Source organism: Neovison vison, chromosome 13 (genome assembly GCF_020171115.1).
Source record: "Neovison vison isolate M4711 chromosome 13, ASM_NN_V1, whole genome shotgun sequence".
NCBI lineage: Eukaryota > Metazoa > Chordata > Mammalia > Carnivora > Mustelidae > Neogale > Neogale vison.
Window position 1 is genome coordinate 125743767 of NC_058103.1, and position 14926 is coordinate 125758692.

General features: G+C 42.8%; 1 protein-coding gene across 1 annotated transcript in view; it reads right to left on the reverse strand.

Annotated features, from left to right (window-relative positions):
- The window catches only part of ATP10A (ATPase phospholipid transporting 10A (putative)), a 214176-nt gene that overhangs the window by 5198 nt on the left and 194052 nt on the right, over positions 1-14926 (reverse strand). The window contains exons 14-16 of the mRNA XM_044229895.1: positions 8672-8999; positions 6022-6098; positions 2581-2706 (exon numbers count right to left, since the gene is read on the reverse strand). Of these exons, the coding sequence (XP_044085830.1) occupies positions 2581-2706; positions 6022-6098; positions 8672-8999 (531 nt within the window). The remainder of the gene's footprint in view (positions 1-2580; positions 2707-6021; positions 6099-8671; positions 9000-14926) is intronic.

Consider the following 14926-nt stretch of genomic DNA (forward strand, 5'->3'; position numbering starts at 1 on the left):
CACCCCCAGGTGGAGAACATTCTCTGCAGGGGACCTCAGGTAATGGCCTGGGTTTGGGTTCTGAAGTTGCCACTATCTCTCTTTATGACCTTGACTCAGTCACTTACCTTCTCTGAGCTTTGGTTTCTGGACCTGCAAATGGCTTGGTCTGAAGATCAGGAAGCAATGACACATACCCTCCAAGTCTTGTTTCAATCTATGACTCAGTGCAACTTACCCTTCCACACAGAAAACTGACAGACTTGGGTTTTTCATTGATTTTCTTCCCTTCTCACTCCCACGGCTGACTTTCTCTCACCCACCCCCACAGGCTCAGTCTAATGACTCATCAGTGAACAACTGGAGTCAAGAGAAAGAGGAGGAAAAGTACTTAGTTAATTGACATTTTTTCCTTATAGTACCCAAAAGCCTTCTTCCCAAACTACTGTTGCTATGGAAACTTTTCTTCTCTGTTCTTTATTGGAAGGGAAGACTAACTTACTCCTAAAACTAATGAATTTCTCACTTTTGGAGGTAGGGTAATTATCCTTGCACTTCTCAACTAGATTGAGCGCCTGTTAACAGAGGCCTTGCATCTTATATGGGATAAAGACAGACATCCCCTTCTCCTTCCCATCCCCTCTATGAGGACAGATTCATCATGCCAGGCAGGAGGCTGTGCCCATTCAGGTGGCCACTCTGGCACTTATTTGCAACTGAAATGCTGAATTCCCTCCCCTCAGTCTGAGAAATTTTCATGAGGAATTATGGAGAAGCAGAGCTCAACTCTCATGCTTTGTTTTCAAATAAAGGAAACAAAATCCCTAGAAAAGCAAGTAACTTGCTCAAGATTGCACAAAAATTAATGACAGAAACAGAGCCGGGATTCTACCTTCTCAGCCTCACTCATCTATACTCAAGCATCCCTCCACCTCTTTGGGAACTGGGAAATTCTAGGCTTGTAAGTATATCATGGGGCCTCAGCTCTGGGGATGCAATACCAGGTGGTTGAGAGAAAGCAGGGAGTAACTGGCCAAGGCCAAGGGAAGCATGGCACAGACTTACGTGGACACAATCCCAGGCAGAACCTAATCCGAATTAATTTCCAGGACCCAACTGATCAAATTAGACATGATGTGATTGATCCTGGGTATTTGTATTCATTTATTAGAAGACATTTTGAAAAATGGGTGAGAGTAAGGGGAGCAAGAGTGTTGGGAAAAGTAGATCGGTCTAAATCTCCAGAGCAAACAGGAAGATGAACAAGAGTTACACCGACGGCAGTTAGAGTTAGCAGGGAGCTCTTTTAATGGAAAGAGGAAAAAAATATCTCTCTCCCTCTCTCTCTCTTTCTCTCTCTCTCTATATATATATATAGACAGATAGATATCTTTTAATTTGTTGTATTTTGTTCTATTTTAGGAGAGTATAGGATGATCCTGACACTGGAATTGTGGCATCCAATGTGGCAGAATTGTGGAACTACCCTGAAAGATCACTTACCCCCAAAATTTATTTATTTTGTCTCCTTGTTTGTACATTCAGCCACAAGGTTTTAGAGACAAGAGCAACAAGCAGCAACTCCTCAACTTCTTAGCAGAATGTCAACCCATTACCTATGAGTAGATAAGGATTCTAAAACGGCCATGGCATCCATGCTAGAGGACTATGGAAAAGAACACCTGTCTGCCAAGGGCTTAGTAATAAAGGACCTAAGCGTTAAACATTAGAATCAACATGAAATGGAGCATGGCCCCGGAAGAGAGTCTCTGGAGAGACAGAATTATAATCAGTCAGCCAGGCCTGGGCATGACCTAACTGGATGGTCAGTTATAGACAGAGTTGGCCAGAAGGGGGCACATCTGCCCTGACAGCACGGGAGAAAGTGTGGCAAGGACCTGCTGGTGGCCCTGTTCCTGGGGCCCTATGCCTGTGCCCTGACCAGGGGACTCACACACCCAGCCCAGTGTGGTTATGTTTCCACAGAGGCCATTCAGTATTGGGATCACAGGATGACTAAGTGTTCTCATTCGGACTCCAGCACTGCCACTGCACTCCGGCTTATCCCTGGATTTCCCTGTCTGCTCTAGAAAGAGCACTGATTAGAGGATTCCTGTCTATGGATACCTTAGCAGTCTGCTCCCAGAAAACACATTAACAGAGTGGCTAAGAGTTGGGAGGCCAATGAGCTGGGTTAAATGCAGCCTTGACTACTCCCTAACTGTGTGACCTTGTACAGACCACTGCAACTCATGATTCCCCCACCTCTTATTATAAAGCACTAAATGGATATTCTTGTTTGATCTGTTTTTACAACTTTCTCCTTTAGAGGTGCAGCTACCTTCATGACCATGTGAGCTAGACTTCTTGAGCCCACAGGGGGAAAGGCCAGGCTTGGCCTGGGGTAAGTTCACAGAGGGCAAGGAGGATGGAACCAACAGGAAGCTCTGGGATGCCCAGATGGCCACATTCAGGGGATGGTCTAATAAATCTCAGCTCAGGCTTTTTGATGTAAAAACTCTAGAAACAAAAAACAAAACAAAACAAAGCAAAGCAAACAAACAAAAAACCCTCTAGAAGTCAGAAGTATCAAACACCTACTGTATTTTTGTAGAAGAAATACAGCACCATGTTGGCAAGTCGGGAATAGCACCAATGTCCATGAACAATTAAGAGTCTCTCGAGGTATCGAAATCTTGGCACTGCAAAGTCACTGGCCATCACTGCCTTGAAAGGGAACAAAGTCCTTGTTATTGGTGACACCTATCTCCGTCTAAAGTCTGTCTTATCTCCCCCAAATACAAGGAATGGAGAAATCCAGTTTCAAACACAATGTGCACGTGATTGGCCAGAGCTTACTTTATCTCCATTTCCCTTATTATCTCTTTTAATTAAAAAAATAAATCAATCTCAGCAAGCATTCTTGTTCAGGGGTATCATTTTATAGTACTCATTTAAGATTCTGAATATATGTAATTGATTTTCAAAAGTTTTTGTTTTCCCATGCCCCTCCCCCCCTTTTAAAAAGATTTTATGTATTTATTTATTTGAGAGACAGAGATAGTGAGAGACAGAGATCCCAGAGGACCCTGGGATCATGACGTGAGCTGAAGGCAGATGCCTAACCAACTGAACCACCTGGGTGCCCCATTGTTTTCCCATGTTTTCTTTAACAAGCAAAAAACAAAAATAAAAACCCAGAGATGCAGTTTCCCTACTCTTCTCCACCCCTTGATATTTTATTCATACTGGGATCTCAACCCAAAGATGAACCAAAGCTGCCCCTTTTCTATGAATCAGAGACAGGCAGTTGGCCATCTTGGGAGGTGTGCTTTGGACCCTTCTTAGCAGTCACAGGTGACAAGCACGGCCAAGCCCATGGCTCTGCTGGCCTTCACATAACCCAGTTCTGGGAAGCTGCAAAAAGGCAACAGGTGTCCACTCTACCCAGAAGGGAGTGAGGACAGCAGGTTTCCTCCATGGAAAGGAAAGATGACTAGGGTTGAAAGTGTCCCTCACTTCACTGAGTATTATCCTCTATACAATTAAACTAAGTGGGGAAGACAAATGCCATCCAAAATGACACCTTTTGTACCCAGAATATCTTAGAATCTACCATATAATGAACTTCTCTGTTGAAAAAAACTCAAAGAAATTGTCAGAAAAGATAGATTTCTGCTTATTTTTGGAGGATTATTCTACACAAAAATATGTCTTCTTTGAAAATTCCAACTGATTTCCCTCTAGTCAAATAATTCCTTGAAAAGAGTTAGATCACAGTTGATGTGGTCCCTTAGGTGAAACAGAATAATGTCATTATACATGACAAAAAAGTGTGAAGCCTTCAAATGTCTGCTTTCTAAACCTAAAATTAAGGATTTCAAAGCAAATACTGTTTCTATACCTCTTCCTATGAACACTGGGGTTTGAGGGCTTTGTGTACTCATCTCCAGCCTTCTGCTACTTCTTCCTACCTCCAAATTTAGGCCCTGTTTGTCCCTCTGTCAAGGCAGCCTTAAAAAATGCTCCCAGCTAGGTTAAATCTTCCTGTGAAATACTTAATACCAAAACCAGTGTTTCTCTTTATATCATTTTATAAGAGTTGGGACTATTTATGTACATTTAAAATAAGTATCTGTCTCCCCAACTTTTCTGGACATTCCATGAGAGCCAGAGAGTAGATGTGATCACCAGGTACCTTAAGTTCCCAGTCAGTGCCGGTGCTCAATAAACACGGTGGACCAGATGACCCCATGAACACCAAGTTTCTCAGAGATGCAGGATCTCCTTTGCCCAGCTGAGATAAGCTTCTCACTTTGGCTCAGCAGGAGAGCTCCAACACCCTCACTCATTCTTGATGACTCTGCTCAGATGCCTAGTGTCTGTGTTACCAAAGCGTCCCACAAAGCCCATCTTCCAAAGAGCTCACCTTTGCTTATTGGACTGACTAAAACGCAAGCAGGGAAAATATTCCCTGGGAACCTGAGCACTTGGAACAGTAAGAAAAGGTATTAGGCCTTACCGTCATCTTACATAATGTATCCTCAATAGGAAGTGTAGCTTCAAATAAATGCAGAAGCATCCAACAATGTTTTACCTAGAAGTTATTCCCACTCAAAGCTTCGCCTTGGTATGTGCCTTGTCATTTGGCTGTTCCTATCATTCCTCACATGACTTGAAGTATATATCTGCACTGGCCCCTGACTTGAGGAAGTGAACAGTGGTGGTAGCTCAGTCTCCTCCCCATCCACAAACATGAGAGTGTTTCATACAAAATGTATTTACTTGGTGCATTTCTCTGCATGTGCTATTTACAGGCACTTCCCTGGTTAGCTTTTCACTAGGAAACAGATGCAATGGAGATGATAATGAAAACATCAGAATGAACCAACAATCTTCTTCATCCATTCACTCCCCACATACTAAATGGCATTAAAAGGCAGAGATGAGGGGCCCTGGGTGGCTCAATCACTTAAGCATCAGCCTTTGGCTCAGGTCATGATCCCAGGGTCCTGGGATGGAGTCCCGTGTTGAACTCTTTGTTCAGTGGGGAGCCTGCTTCTCCCTCTCTCTCTGCCTGCCCCTCTGCCTACTTGTGCTCTCTCTACTCTCTCTGTCAAATAAATACATAAAATCTTAAAAAAAAAAGGCAGGGTTGAGTCCAACCTTGGGCTGCACTTTCATTTCATGGAAGAATTAAAACCATGCAAGTAACATAACACAGTGACTCAGGTCAAATGAAGGCAGGAAGAGAGTAAGGTACATGCTAAGGATGGGCCAAGAGAAACTACTGGGTTTCTAGCTCGGGACTTTCCATCTTACTGTTATTTTAATATCAGGTAAGAAAATTAGTGAGTTCTGCAAAGGCCTGGCACATACAAGTGTTCACTGAATAAATACTGACTGCATCAGTGAATAAATCAACCAATGACTAAATGGTGACCAGCATCTGGAATTTTTAGAAGGAAACTGGAAACGTTGTTTTCTAAAGTCTCCACCAACTTAAAAAAATGTCATGATTCAAAATTAATCAAATGTTGGAAATCGTTGTGGTCTTACATCCAGAAGAAAGTTAATTTTAATTAACTCGGGTGTTCAGCATCTGAATCACATGTTAAGAACCAACACAGTGGCAAATGAAAAAGGCAGAAATAAATTTTCATGTGAGTCAAGATGGCTACATTCCATTTTTATAGCGATACCAGGTTTCAACAGTCCAACAGCAGAGTCATTTTTTCAAATGGAACAGTAAAACATGCTTTCTTCCAAGGATGAGCCATAAATAGAGAAAAGGTGATGACTCACCTTGCCTAACTCTGTTCCACTTATTTCACAAAAATATACTTAGGGACCTAAGAAAAGCTATTTATTGCTTCATAAACATGAAGAACTAGCCACCTCTACCTTATCTTCTACGGCTTAGTAGAAGGTGAGCATCACATTGCACTGAAGGCCAACCCTTTAGCTTTGTCAGACAAAGCCTATGACAAGGTACGACAGTAGGCCAATTGGTCACATAGGACAGCCCTGATTGATCTTTACCTGCATGCCCTCCTGGCCCGAGATTCCCACACCCACATCTGCCACCTGGATCATGCTGACATCATTGGCTCCATCTCCTAGAAACAGCATAGGCAGGAAGAATCGTTTTGAGTTGAGATGCACAGAATCAAATGGCTTGACGGATCTTCATGGGGTCCCTACTGGGCTGAGTCCTGTGAAAGGGTCATGGGGATGAGTAAGGAAGAAGCAGTGCAGAGTCTTCCCTGGGAAAATTGAATTAAGCAGTCAGAACAAACATGGTGTGGGGTTTGGAATTGCCAGTCACATCAAGAGATGTTTCAGAAAGCAGGCTAGCATGGTCACCATTTTGCTTAATATTCACTCTACATTATTGGCTCATATACCTAGAGATAGAGTCCTTAACACAGTGTCTGGTGCAATAAAGATGCTATCACCGTCATCGTTACTATTTACTAAGCTCTAGCCTTTATCACATGTAGAGCATATCAGTAAAGGCTATTCTAATTCATGCTTACATGAGTGGTTTTCTAAACTGAAAAAAGGAAGTTAAGTTCTGCCCAGCAAACTGTAGAGCTCTTCCTGTACACTGATTACCGGCTAGCTTACTAGTTACTGTTCTTACCTTTGGGCCCTCTAAAGATGTGATAAAGAAGAACTCCTATTTATTCAGTCAAGCTGCTGACAGAAAATGGTTAGAAACAGAGGACAAAGGTCAGAGATGTCATCACCTTTAGGGAAAAGCAAGCAGAGATTTAAAGTCACTGTCACTCAGGATAGGGCAGCAGAAGGAGCCAATCACAGAGTATCTCCCAAGTTTCAAATATGCAAAAAGTGCAGATATACAAGTCAGAGTGATTCATAACCTGGTTATGGGATGTCTTGGCCCTATGATTTTTCTGTACTCATTTTGCACTGGCCTAACATGAGTGATCAGTCAATATTCGTGAAATTGAAATTCTGTGAAGTCATTAACAATCTCTGCAGTTTTTCCCAGAATGTCCCAAACAAATTGAGATATGGCAGGCAACAATGTTCTCTACATTATTAACTGCTGGACACCTGGGACTAGGTGCCATCAATACTTTCATTTATGGTCAAAGAAATGAGCTAAAGTTCTGATGGGCCATTACTTTCCCTTTCCCTTTTGAAATTCTATTTTGTTTTTTCTTTCTTTCTAACCAACTAAGACTTTACTGCTATTTTTTTTAAATGAATACCATCCACCAGTGATTCCATGGCTGACCCAGGCACTGATGAGGCTATGAAAATGTAATTTATTCATTCATGTGTTACACCAGCCTTACCGGGGGCCTGGTCCTCAAGCCACCATGGAGAGGACCTCAGAGAAGCCTGCACCTAGCCTGCACACTCCTCAGCACCAACCTACATCACTTGCTAAGGGAGCTCTGAAGGCTACTCCAGATACATGAGGGTCATGGTGGACTGAAACAGCCTCCCCTGGAAGAGGGACACAGCTGGGGCCTTCCCATAGCCTGGACCACGGACTCAGAGTAAACATGTGTTCACATCTACGGTCATCTCCCTACCCTTAGTGATTACCAAAGCCCTGAAGATGTACAGGGCTGTCTCCCTAACAACCACACTAAGGCTATCCCACCTCAGACCCAGGCTCTACCAGCCTCAACTCTGTCCTGATGAAGTGTCCTGTGTGAGAGAGTAGCAATCCCCATATCAGGAAAGGGTCAAAGGGTCAAAGACCCTTTGCAGAAAGCACTGTATTTATTATTGATTGGCGAGGATCTTTTATTTCAGAACCAAATCTCACCTAGGTATAGATTCTATATTCAGGGAGACCAAACTTTTTTGGTATCTGGGGATAAGGGGATCACCCCTTTCCCTGGGCTACCTGCAGTCTTTCCCAGCCCTCACCAGCAGATGGTGCTGCTGAGTCCCCCAACGTGGCCGCAGATGGCACCCCAGCCAGAGTGGGTGGGGATGATGCCCTGGGAGGAGGTAGGTGAGGACTGGGTAGCACTGGAGAGGACCCTAGAAGGCTCTCCAGGCCAAAAGTCTGCAAGGAAAAGCCACCATTAGATGCACAGTTCTTAAGGAAATACTGTAAGGTTTAGCAACTACTTACATGGATTCATTTAATTACATGCTTGTCTTGGAACAATCAGTAAAGTTCAAAGGTTAAGAGGCAACAGGGATTCGGATCACCATCAGATCTCTGGGTTCTTGCAGTATTATGGAGTTTTGCACTCCAGTTGGGTCATGGTGACCAGAAGCCCCTGCAGAGGGCCTTCTTTTTAAGGTGTTCTGAAACAATACTTAGTATGCAGGGCTCTGCTGTGGCAGAGGCTGCCTGGTACAGCAAATGTCTAGTCTCCTGTCTCCCAAGAAACAGTGTCAGCTTTGTCTTCTTAAACCTCCATTGTATAACTATATACAGCTATATATACAAGCTATAACTGTTGTACCACACTTTGTGGTTTTCAAGTCCATGATTTATACTTCAAACAGGCTGCTTATTTTCTTGCACTGGGTGTGAATTTATAAACAGAGAAAAGAGAAAGGAAGTGTTTTCCCATCTTACAGTATAGCACTGACAGGGTGGAAACTCCAGGATGCATCCACAGGAAGCAGCTGCATAAGACAGAGGCTACTCATTTACATAGGGTCCAGCCTGGCTGGTCTGGATACTTGCCTATGGCGAGGGTCATGGCCTTGAGCTTGCTTCTGACCAGTTTCACCACCATACTCTTCTGCAGAGGTGTCGAGCGACAGCAAAGGACTGAACGGCACTGCTTAGCGAGAAAGAGAAATTTGTCTTCTAGGTTTTTCTCAAGGGCATAGGCGAGACTTCTCCCATCGATCACGAGGCTCAGGCTGGGGCCAGAGGTGGTGGACGTGGAAGGTGGGCAGACAGGGGAGAACCCCACGCTCACGTTGCCTGCAGTCTTCTCAGGGGTGCTGCAGGGGATCCTGGACTGCACGTAGTGTAGACACTGGTCTAGCAAGGCCGCACAGGCCTCCTGAAATGGACATGAGAGGAAGCTCTGTTCACTCAGCTGTACTACGCATTCTGTTACCTTCCTCGACATTGATAGTCTGATCATCTCAAGGGCACCAGGCTGCAGGCTCTGCCCAGAAGGGAAGTTCACTGAAGATGATAACGGTCCACACGAAGAGGATGAGCTTGTCTAGTGTTTTGATAAGGCTCCACTTCACTGCCCATTACACTCTGTGGACGTTAGACGAGAACGTCTTCAGTTTGCAAAATCCGACTGTACTATGGCTAAACTGCTGGCTGGTTAGGCTGAGGGAGTCTAACACGCACCCCTCTGTACTTCTCTGAGGGCTGTACTCAGCCATTTTTGCTTGCTTGTGAGGTACAAAACCTTTTAGAAGTCTTTATTATGATTATCCTCTAAAGAAGTGTAATTATCAGGGTTTCCCTAAGCTTTCCAGTTGGCCAGGGAAATAATGTTTTTAAAAAGCATAATTTCTGAGGCTTTTATTGGCAATAAAACTGTACCTGAGTTCCAAAACTGTACCCGAGTTCCAGAAAGAATAGGAAAACTTATAGAAGAAGCCAAGGGGTCAGGGGAAATAAGAGAGGTGACAATTTCCAGGAGTAAACACACTGCAGGGAAAGCAAGTAGTTCTTGGACCTCTGTGGACAGTGAGCCCACTGGGTAAGCAACCAATTTCCTGCAACGTACCCTGGAAATCCAGCTGTGTCAGTAAGTACTTATTGAGGGTCTTTTGTATTTAGAAAAGTGAGAGAAGAAAAAGGAAGACTAAGAAGACACAGTTATTAGTTCCTGAACAAATGGCAGCAGCTGAACATATAATCACAGGAAGTCACAGATTAGGATGTGCAAAAGCATTACAGGCTATGAAGAGGGAGAGATTTGCTTCTAGGGTGGGGCTGGGAATGGCAGTAACTGAGGTGGGGCTGGAAGAGGATGTGAAATCTCATTCTACAAACACCTTGTGTTCCCTGTGCTAGCACCAAGCCCTGCTAAGGTAAACTGGAGTAAGCACATCTACCCTGGCTCCCCCACTGAAAGCAGTTATGGCAGTCGAATAGAGAAGTCATAGGGCAACTGTTTGAGGACTTTGAAAATAAACAGTAGCTGTTGCATTGGAGTGGAAGACTAGTGTTCTAAGTACACTGGACAGGTGGGTGAGTTTTCCATTTTCCCTCTGGTCTGTACCCAAGCATCATAAAATCTAGAAGTAGGAGCCAAGGCAGGGACAGAGAGAGCTCCAGGAGAAATCCAACCCTTACCCCCATTCCTGCCCCTGCTGGAGGAGTGGGAAAGAGTACCCCCAATGCACAGAGAAGATAGGGGAAATCCCACTTTTATTTATCTTTTTCTTTATTCTCTGGATCCCAGCCCCAGGTAATTTTGCTATCATGACAGCAGGACAATCTGTTGCCAAAGACTCTATTAGAGAAGCCATGGTGCTGTGGTGGTAAGGTAACTTCTGCCTTTTTCTCTCTGTCCTATCACCACTTGGTCTTGGATGGAGGTGTTGGGGCAGAAGTACAAAGTAGAGCAAGGTAACTCAAACCCAGCTTTATGGGCAGAGGACTGGAAAGGGGAGTCCCAGAGAACCAGAAAGTACTTAAAAAAAAAAAATGGTGAAGAGGGAAGAGCTTGGCCAGCTGATCCCACAGCATGGCTTATTAATTCCTGAACTCACCCACAAACCATGCACACATAGACATAATCCTAAATGGCATAACAAAGACTTTTGAGAACTGAACTAGGGATAGCCTGCCAACCAAGTTCCCAACTTTTATTAAGGGTTTGCAAAAATGTGAGACAGAGAATAACAGCTTGGTAAAGGCTACACAAAAGTGACATCAAAACAACCACCCAGAGGCTGTTAAGAGCTTGAAGCCTGTATCTAAGAGGGCTAATTACCTGCCTTGATTATATCTAAATTCTTCACAGAATTTTTTTCCCCAATTTATTTATTTTCAGAAAAACAGTATTCATTATTTTTTCACCACACCCAGTGCTCCATGCAAGCTGTGCCCTCTATAATACCCACCACCTGGTACCCCAACCTCCCACCCCCCCGCCACTTCAAACCCCTCAGACTGTTTTTCAGAGTCCATAGTCTCTCATGGTTCACCTCCCCTTCCAATTTACCCAAATTCCCTACTCCTCTCTAACGCCCCTTGTCCTCCATGCTATTGGTTATGCTCCACAATGAGTGAAACCATATGATAATTGACTCTCTCTGCTTGACTGATTTCACTCAGCATAATCTCTTCCAGTCCCGTCCATGTTGCTACAAAAGTTGGATATTTGTCCTTTCTGATGGAGGCATAATACTCCATAGTGTATATGGACCACATCGTCCTTATCCATTCATCCGCTGAAGGGCATCTTGGTTCTTTCCATAGTTTGGCGAATGTGGCCATTGCTGCTATAAACATTGGGGTACAGATGGCCCTTCTTTTCACGACATCTGTATCTTTGGGGTAAATACCCAGGAGTGCAATTGCAGGGTCGTAGGGAAGCTCTATTTTTAATTTCTTGAGGAATCTCCACACTGTTCTCCAAAGAGGCTGCACCAACTTGCATTCCCAACAAAAGTGGAAGAGGGTTCCCCTTTCTCCACATCCTCTCCAACACATGCTGTTTCCTGTTTTGTTAATTTTGGCCATTCTAACTGGTGTAAGGTGATATCTCAATGTGGTTTTAATTTGAATCGCCCTGAGGGCTAATGATGATGAGCATTTTTTCATGTGTCTGATAGCCATTTGTATGTCTTGATTGGAGAAGTGTCTGTTCATATCTTCTGCCCATTTTTTGATGTGTTTGCCTGTTTCGTGTGGGTTGAGTTTGAGGAGTTCATTATAGATCCTGGATATCAACCTTTTGTCTGTACTGTCATTTGCAAATATCTTCTCGCATTCCGTGGGTTGCCTCTTTGTTTTTTGGACTGTTTCCTTTGCTGTGCAGAAGCTTTTGATTTTGATGAAGTCCCAAAAGTTTATTTTTGCTTTTGTTTCCTTTGCCTTTGGAGACGTATCTTGAAAGAAGTTGCTGTGGCTGATATCGAAGAGATTACTGCCTATGCTCTCCTCCAGGATTCTGATGGACTCCTGTCTCACGTTGAGGTCTTTCATCCATTTTGAGTTGATCTTTGTGTACGGTGTAAGAGAATGGTCGAGTTTCATTCTTCTACATATAGCTGTCCAGTTTTCCCAGCACCATTTATTGAAGAGACTGTCTTTTTTCCACTGTATATTGTTTCCTGTTTTGTCGAAGATTAATTGACCATAGAATTGAGGGTCCATATCTGGGCTCTCTACTCTGTTCCACTGGTCTATGTGTCTATTTTTATGCCAGCACCATGCTGTCTTGGTGATCACAGCTTTGTAATAAAGCTTGAAATCAGGTATCGTGATGCCGCTAGCTTTATTTTTGTTTTTCAACATATCCTTAGCGATTCGAGGTCTCTTCTGATTCCATACAAATTTTAGGATTATTTGCTCCAGCTCTTTGAAGAATGCCAGTGGAATTTTGATCGGAATGGCATTAAAAGTATAGATTGCTCTAGGCAGTATAGACATTTTAACAATGTTTATTCTTCCGATCCAAGAGCATGGAATGGTCTTCCATCTTATTGTGTCTTCTTCAATTTCTTTCATGAGTGTTCTATAGTTCCTCAAGTATAGATCCTTTACCTCGTTAGTTAGGTTTATTCCCAGGTATCTTATGGTTCTTGGTGCTATAGTAAATGGAATCGATTCTCTAATTTCCCTTTCTGTATTTTCATTGTTAGTGTATAAGAAAGCCACTGATTTCTGCACATTGACTTTGTATCCTGCCATGCTGCTGAATTGCTGTATGAGTTCTAGTAGTTTGGGGGTGGAGTCTTTTGGGTTTTCCATATAAAGAATCATGTCATCTGCGATGAGAGAGAGTTTGACTTCTTCATTACCAATTTGGATACCTTTTATTTCTCTCTGTTGTCTGATTGCTGTTGCTAGGACTTCTAATACTATGTTGAACAAGAGTGGTGAAAGTGGGCATCCTTGTCTTGTTCCTGATCTCAATGGGAAGGCTGCAAGCTTTTTCCCATTGAGGATGATATTTGCTTGGGTCTTTCATAGATAGATTTGATGAGGTTCAGGAATGTTCCCTCTATCCCTATACTTTGAAGCGTTTTAATCAGGAACGGATGTTGGATTTTGTCAAATGCTTTTTCTGCATCAATTGAGAAGACCCTGTGGTTCTTCTCTCTTCTCATATTAATTTGTTGTATCACATTGATTGATTTGTGAATGTTGAACCATCCTTGTAGCCCAGGGATGAATCCCACCTGATCATGGTGGATAATCTCTTTAATGTGTTGTTGGATCCTGTTGGCTAGGATCTTGTTGAGAATCTTAGCATCCATATTCATCAGTGATATTGGTCTGAAATTCTCCTTTTTGGTAGGGTCCTTGCCTGGTTTGGGGATCAGGGTAATGCTGGCTTCATAGAAAGAGTCTGGAAGTTTTCCTTCTGCTTCAATTTTTTAAACAGCTTCAGGAGAATAGGTGTTATTTCTTCTTTGAAGGTTTGGTAGAATTCCCCAGGGAATCCGTCAGGTACTGGGGTCTTGTTTTTTGGGAGATTTTTGATCACTGCTTCAATTTCGTTATTAGATATCAGTCTATTCAGGTTGTCGATTTCTTCCTGGTTCAATGTTGGTAGTTTATATTTTTCCAGGAATGCATCCATTTCATCTAGGTTGCTAAGCTTATTGGCATATAACTGTTCGTAATAACTTCTGATGATTGTTTCTACTTCCTTGGCGTTAGTTGTGATCTCTCCCTTTTCATTCATAATTTTATGAATTTGGGATTTCTCTCTTTTCTTTCGGATTAGTGTAGCCAGTGGCTTATCGATCTTATTGATTCTTTCAAAAAACCAGCTTCTAGTTTCATTGATACGTTCTACTGTATCTCTGGTTTCTCCCTCATTGATCTCAGCTCTAATCTTGATGATTTCCCTTTTTATGTGTGGAGTTGGTTTGATTTGTTGTTGATCCTCCAGTTCTTTAAGGTGTAGAGACAGCTGGTGTGTTCTGGATTTTTCAATTTTTTTGAGCAAGGCTTGGATGGCTATATATTTTCCCCTTAGGACCGCCTTTGCTGTATCCCATATGTTTTGGACCGAAGTGTCTTCATTCTCATTGGTTTCCATGAATTGTTTCAGTTCTTCTTTGATCTCCTGGTTGATCCAAGCATTCTTAAGCAAGGTGGTCTTTAGCTTCCAGGTGTTTGAGTTCCTTCTGAACTTTTCCTTGTGATTGAGCTCCAGTTTCAAAGCATTGTGATCTGAGAATATGCAGGGAATAATCTCAGTCTTTTGGTATCGGCTGAGTCCTGATTTGTGACCCAGTATGGGGTCTATTCTGGAGAAGGTTCCGTGTGCACTTGAGAAGAATGAGTATTCTGCTGTTTTAGGGTGGAATGTTCTGTATATATCTATGAGGTCCATCTGGTCCAATGTGTCATTCAATGCTCTTGTTTCTTTATTGATTTTCTGCTTCGATGATCTGTCTAGTTCTGAAAGAGGCATGTTAAGATCTCCTACGATTAGTGTATTCATATCAATATGACTCTTTATTTTGATTAACAGTTTTCTTAAGTAATTGGCTGCTCCATATTGGGAGCATAGATATTTACAATTGTTAGATCATCTTGGTGGATAGTCCCTTTAAGGATTATGTAGTGTCCTTCTGTATCTCTGACTACAGTCTTTAGTTTGAAGTCTAATTTATCTGATATGAGAATCGCTACCCCAGCCTTCTTTTGAGTCCCATTGGCATGAAAGATGCTTCTCCACCCCTTCACTTTCAGTCTGCGTGTATCTTTAGGTTCAAAATGGGTCTCTTGTATACAGCATATGGATGGGTCCTGTCGTTTTATCCAATCTGC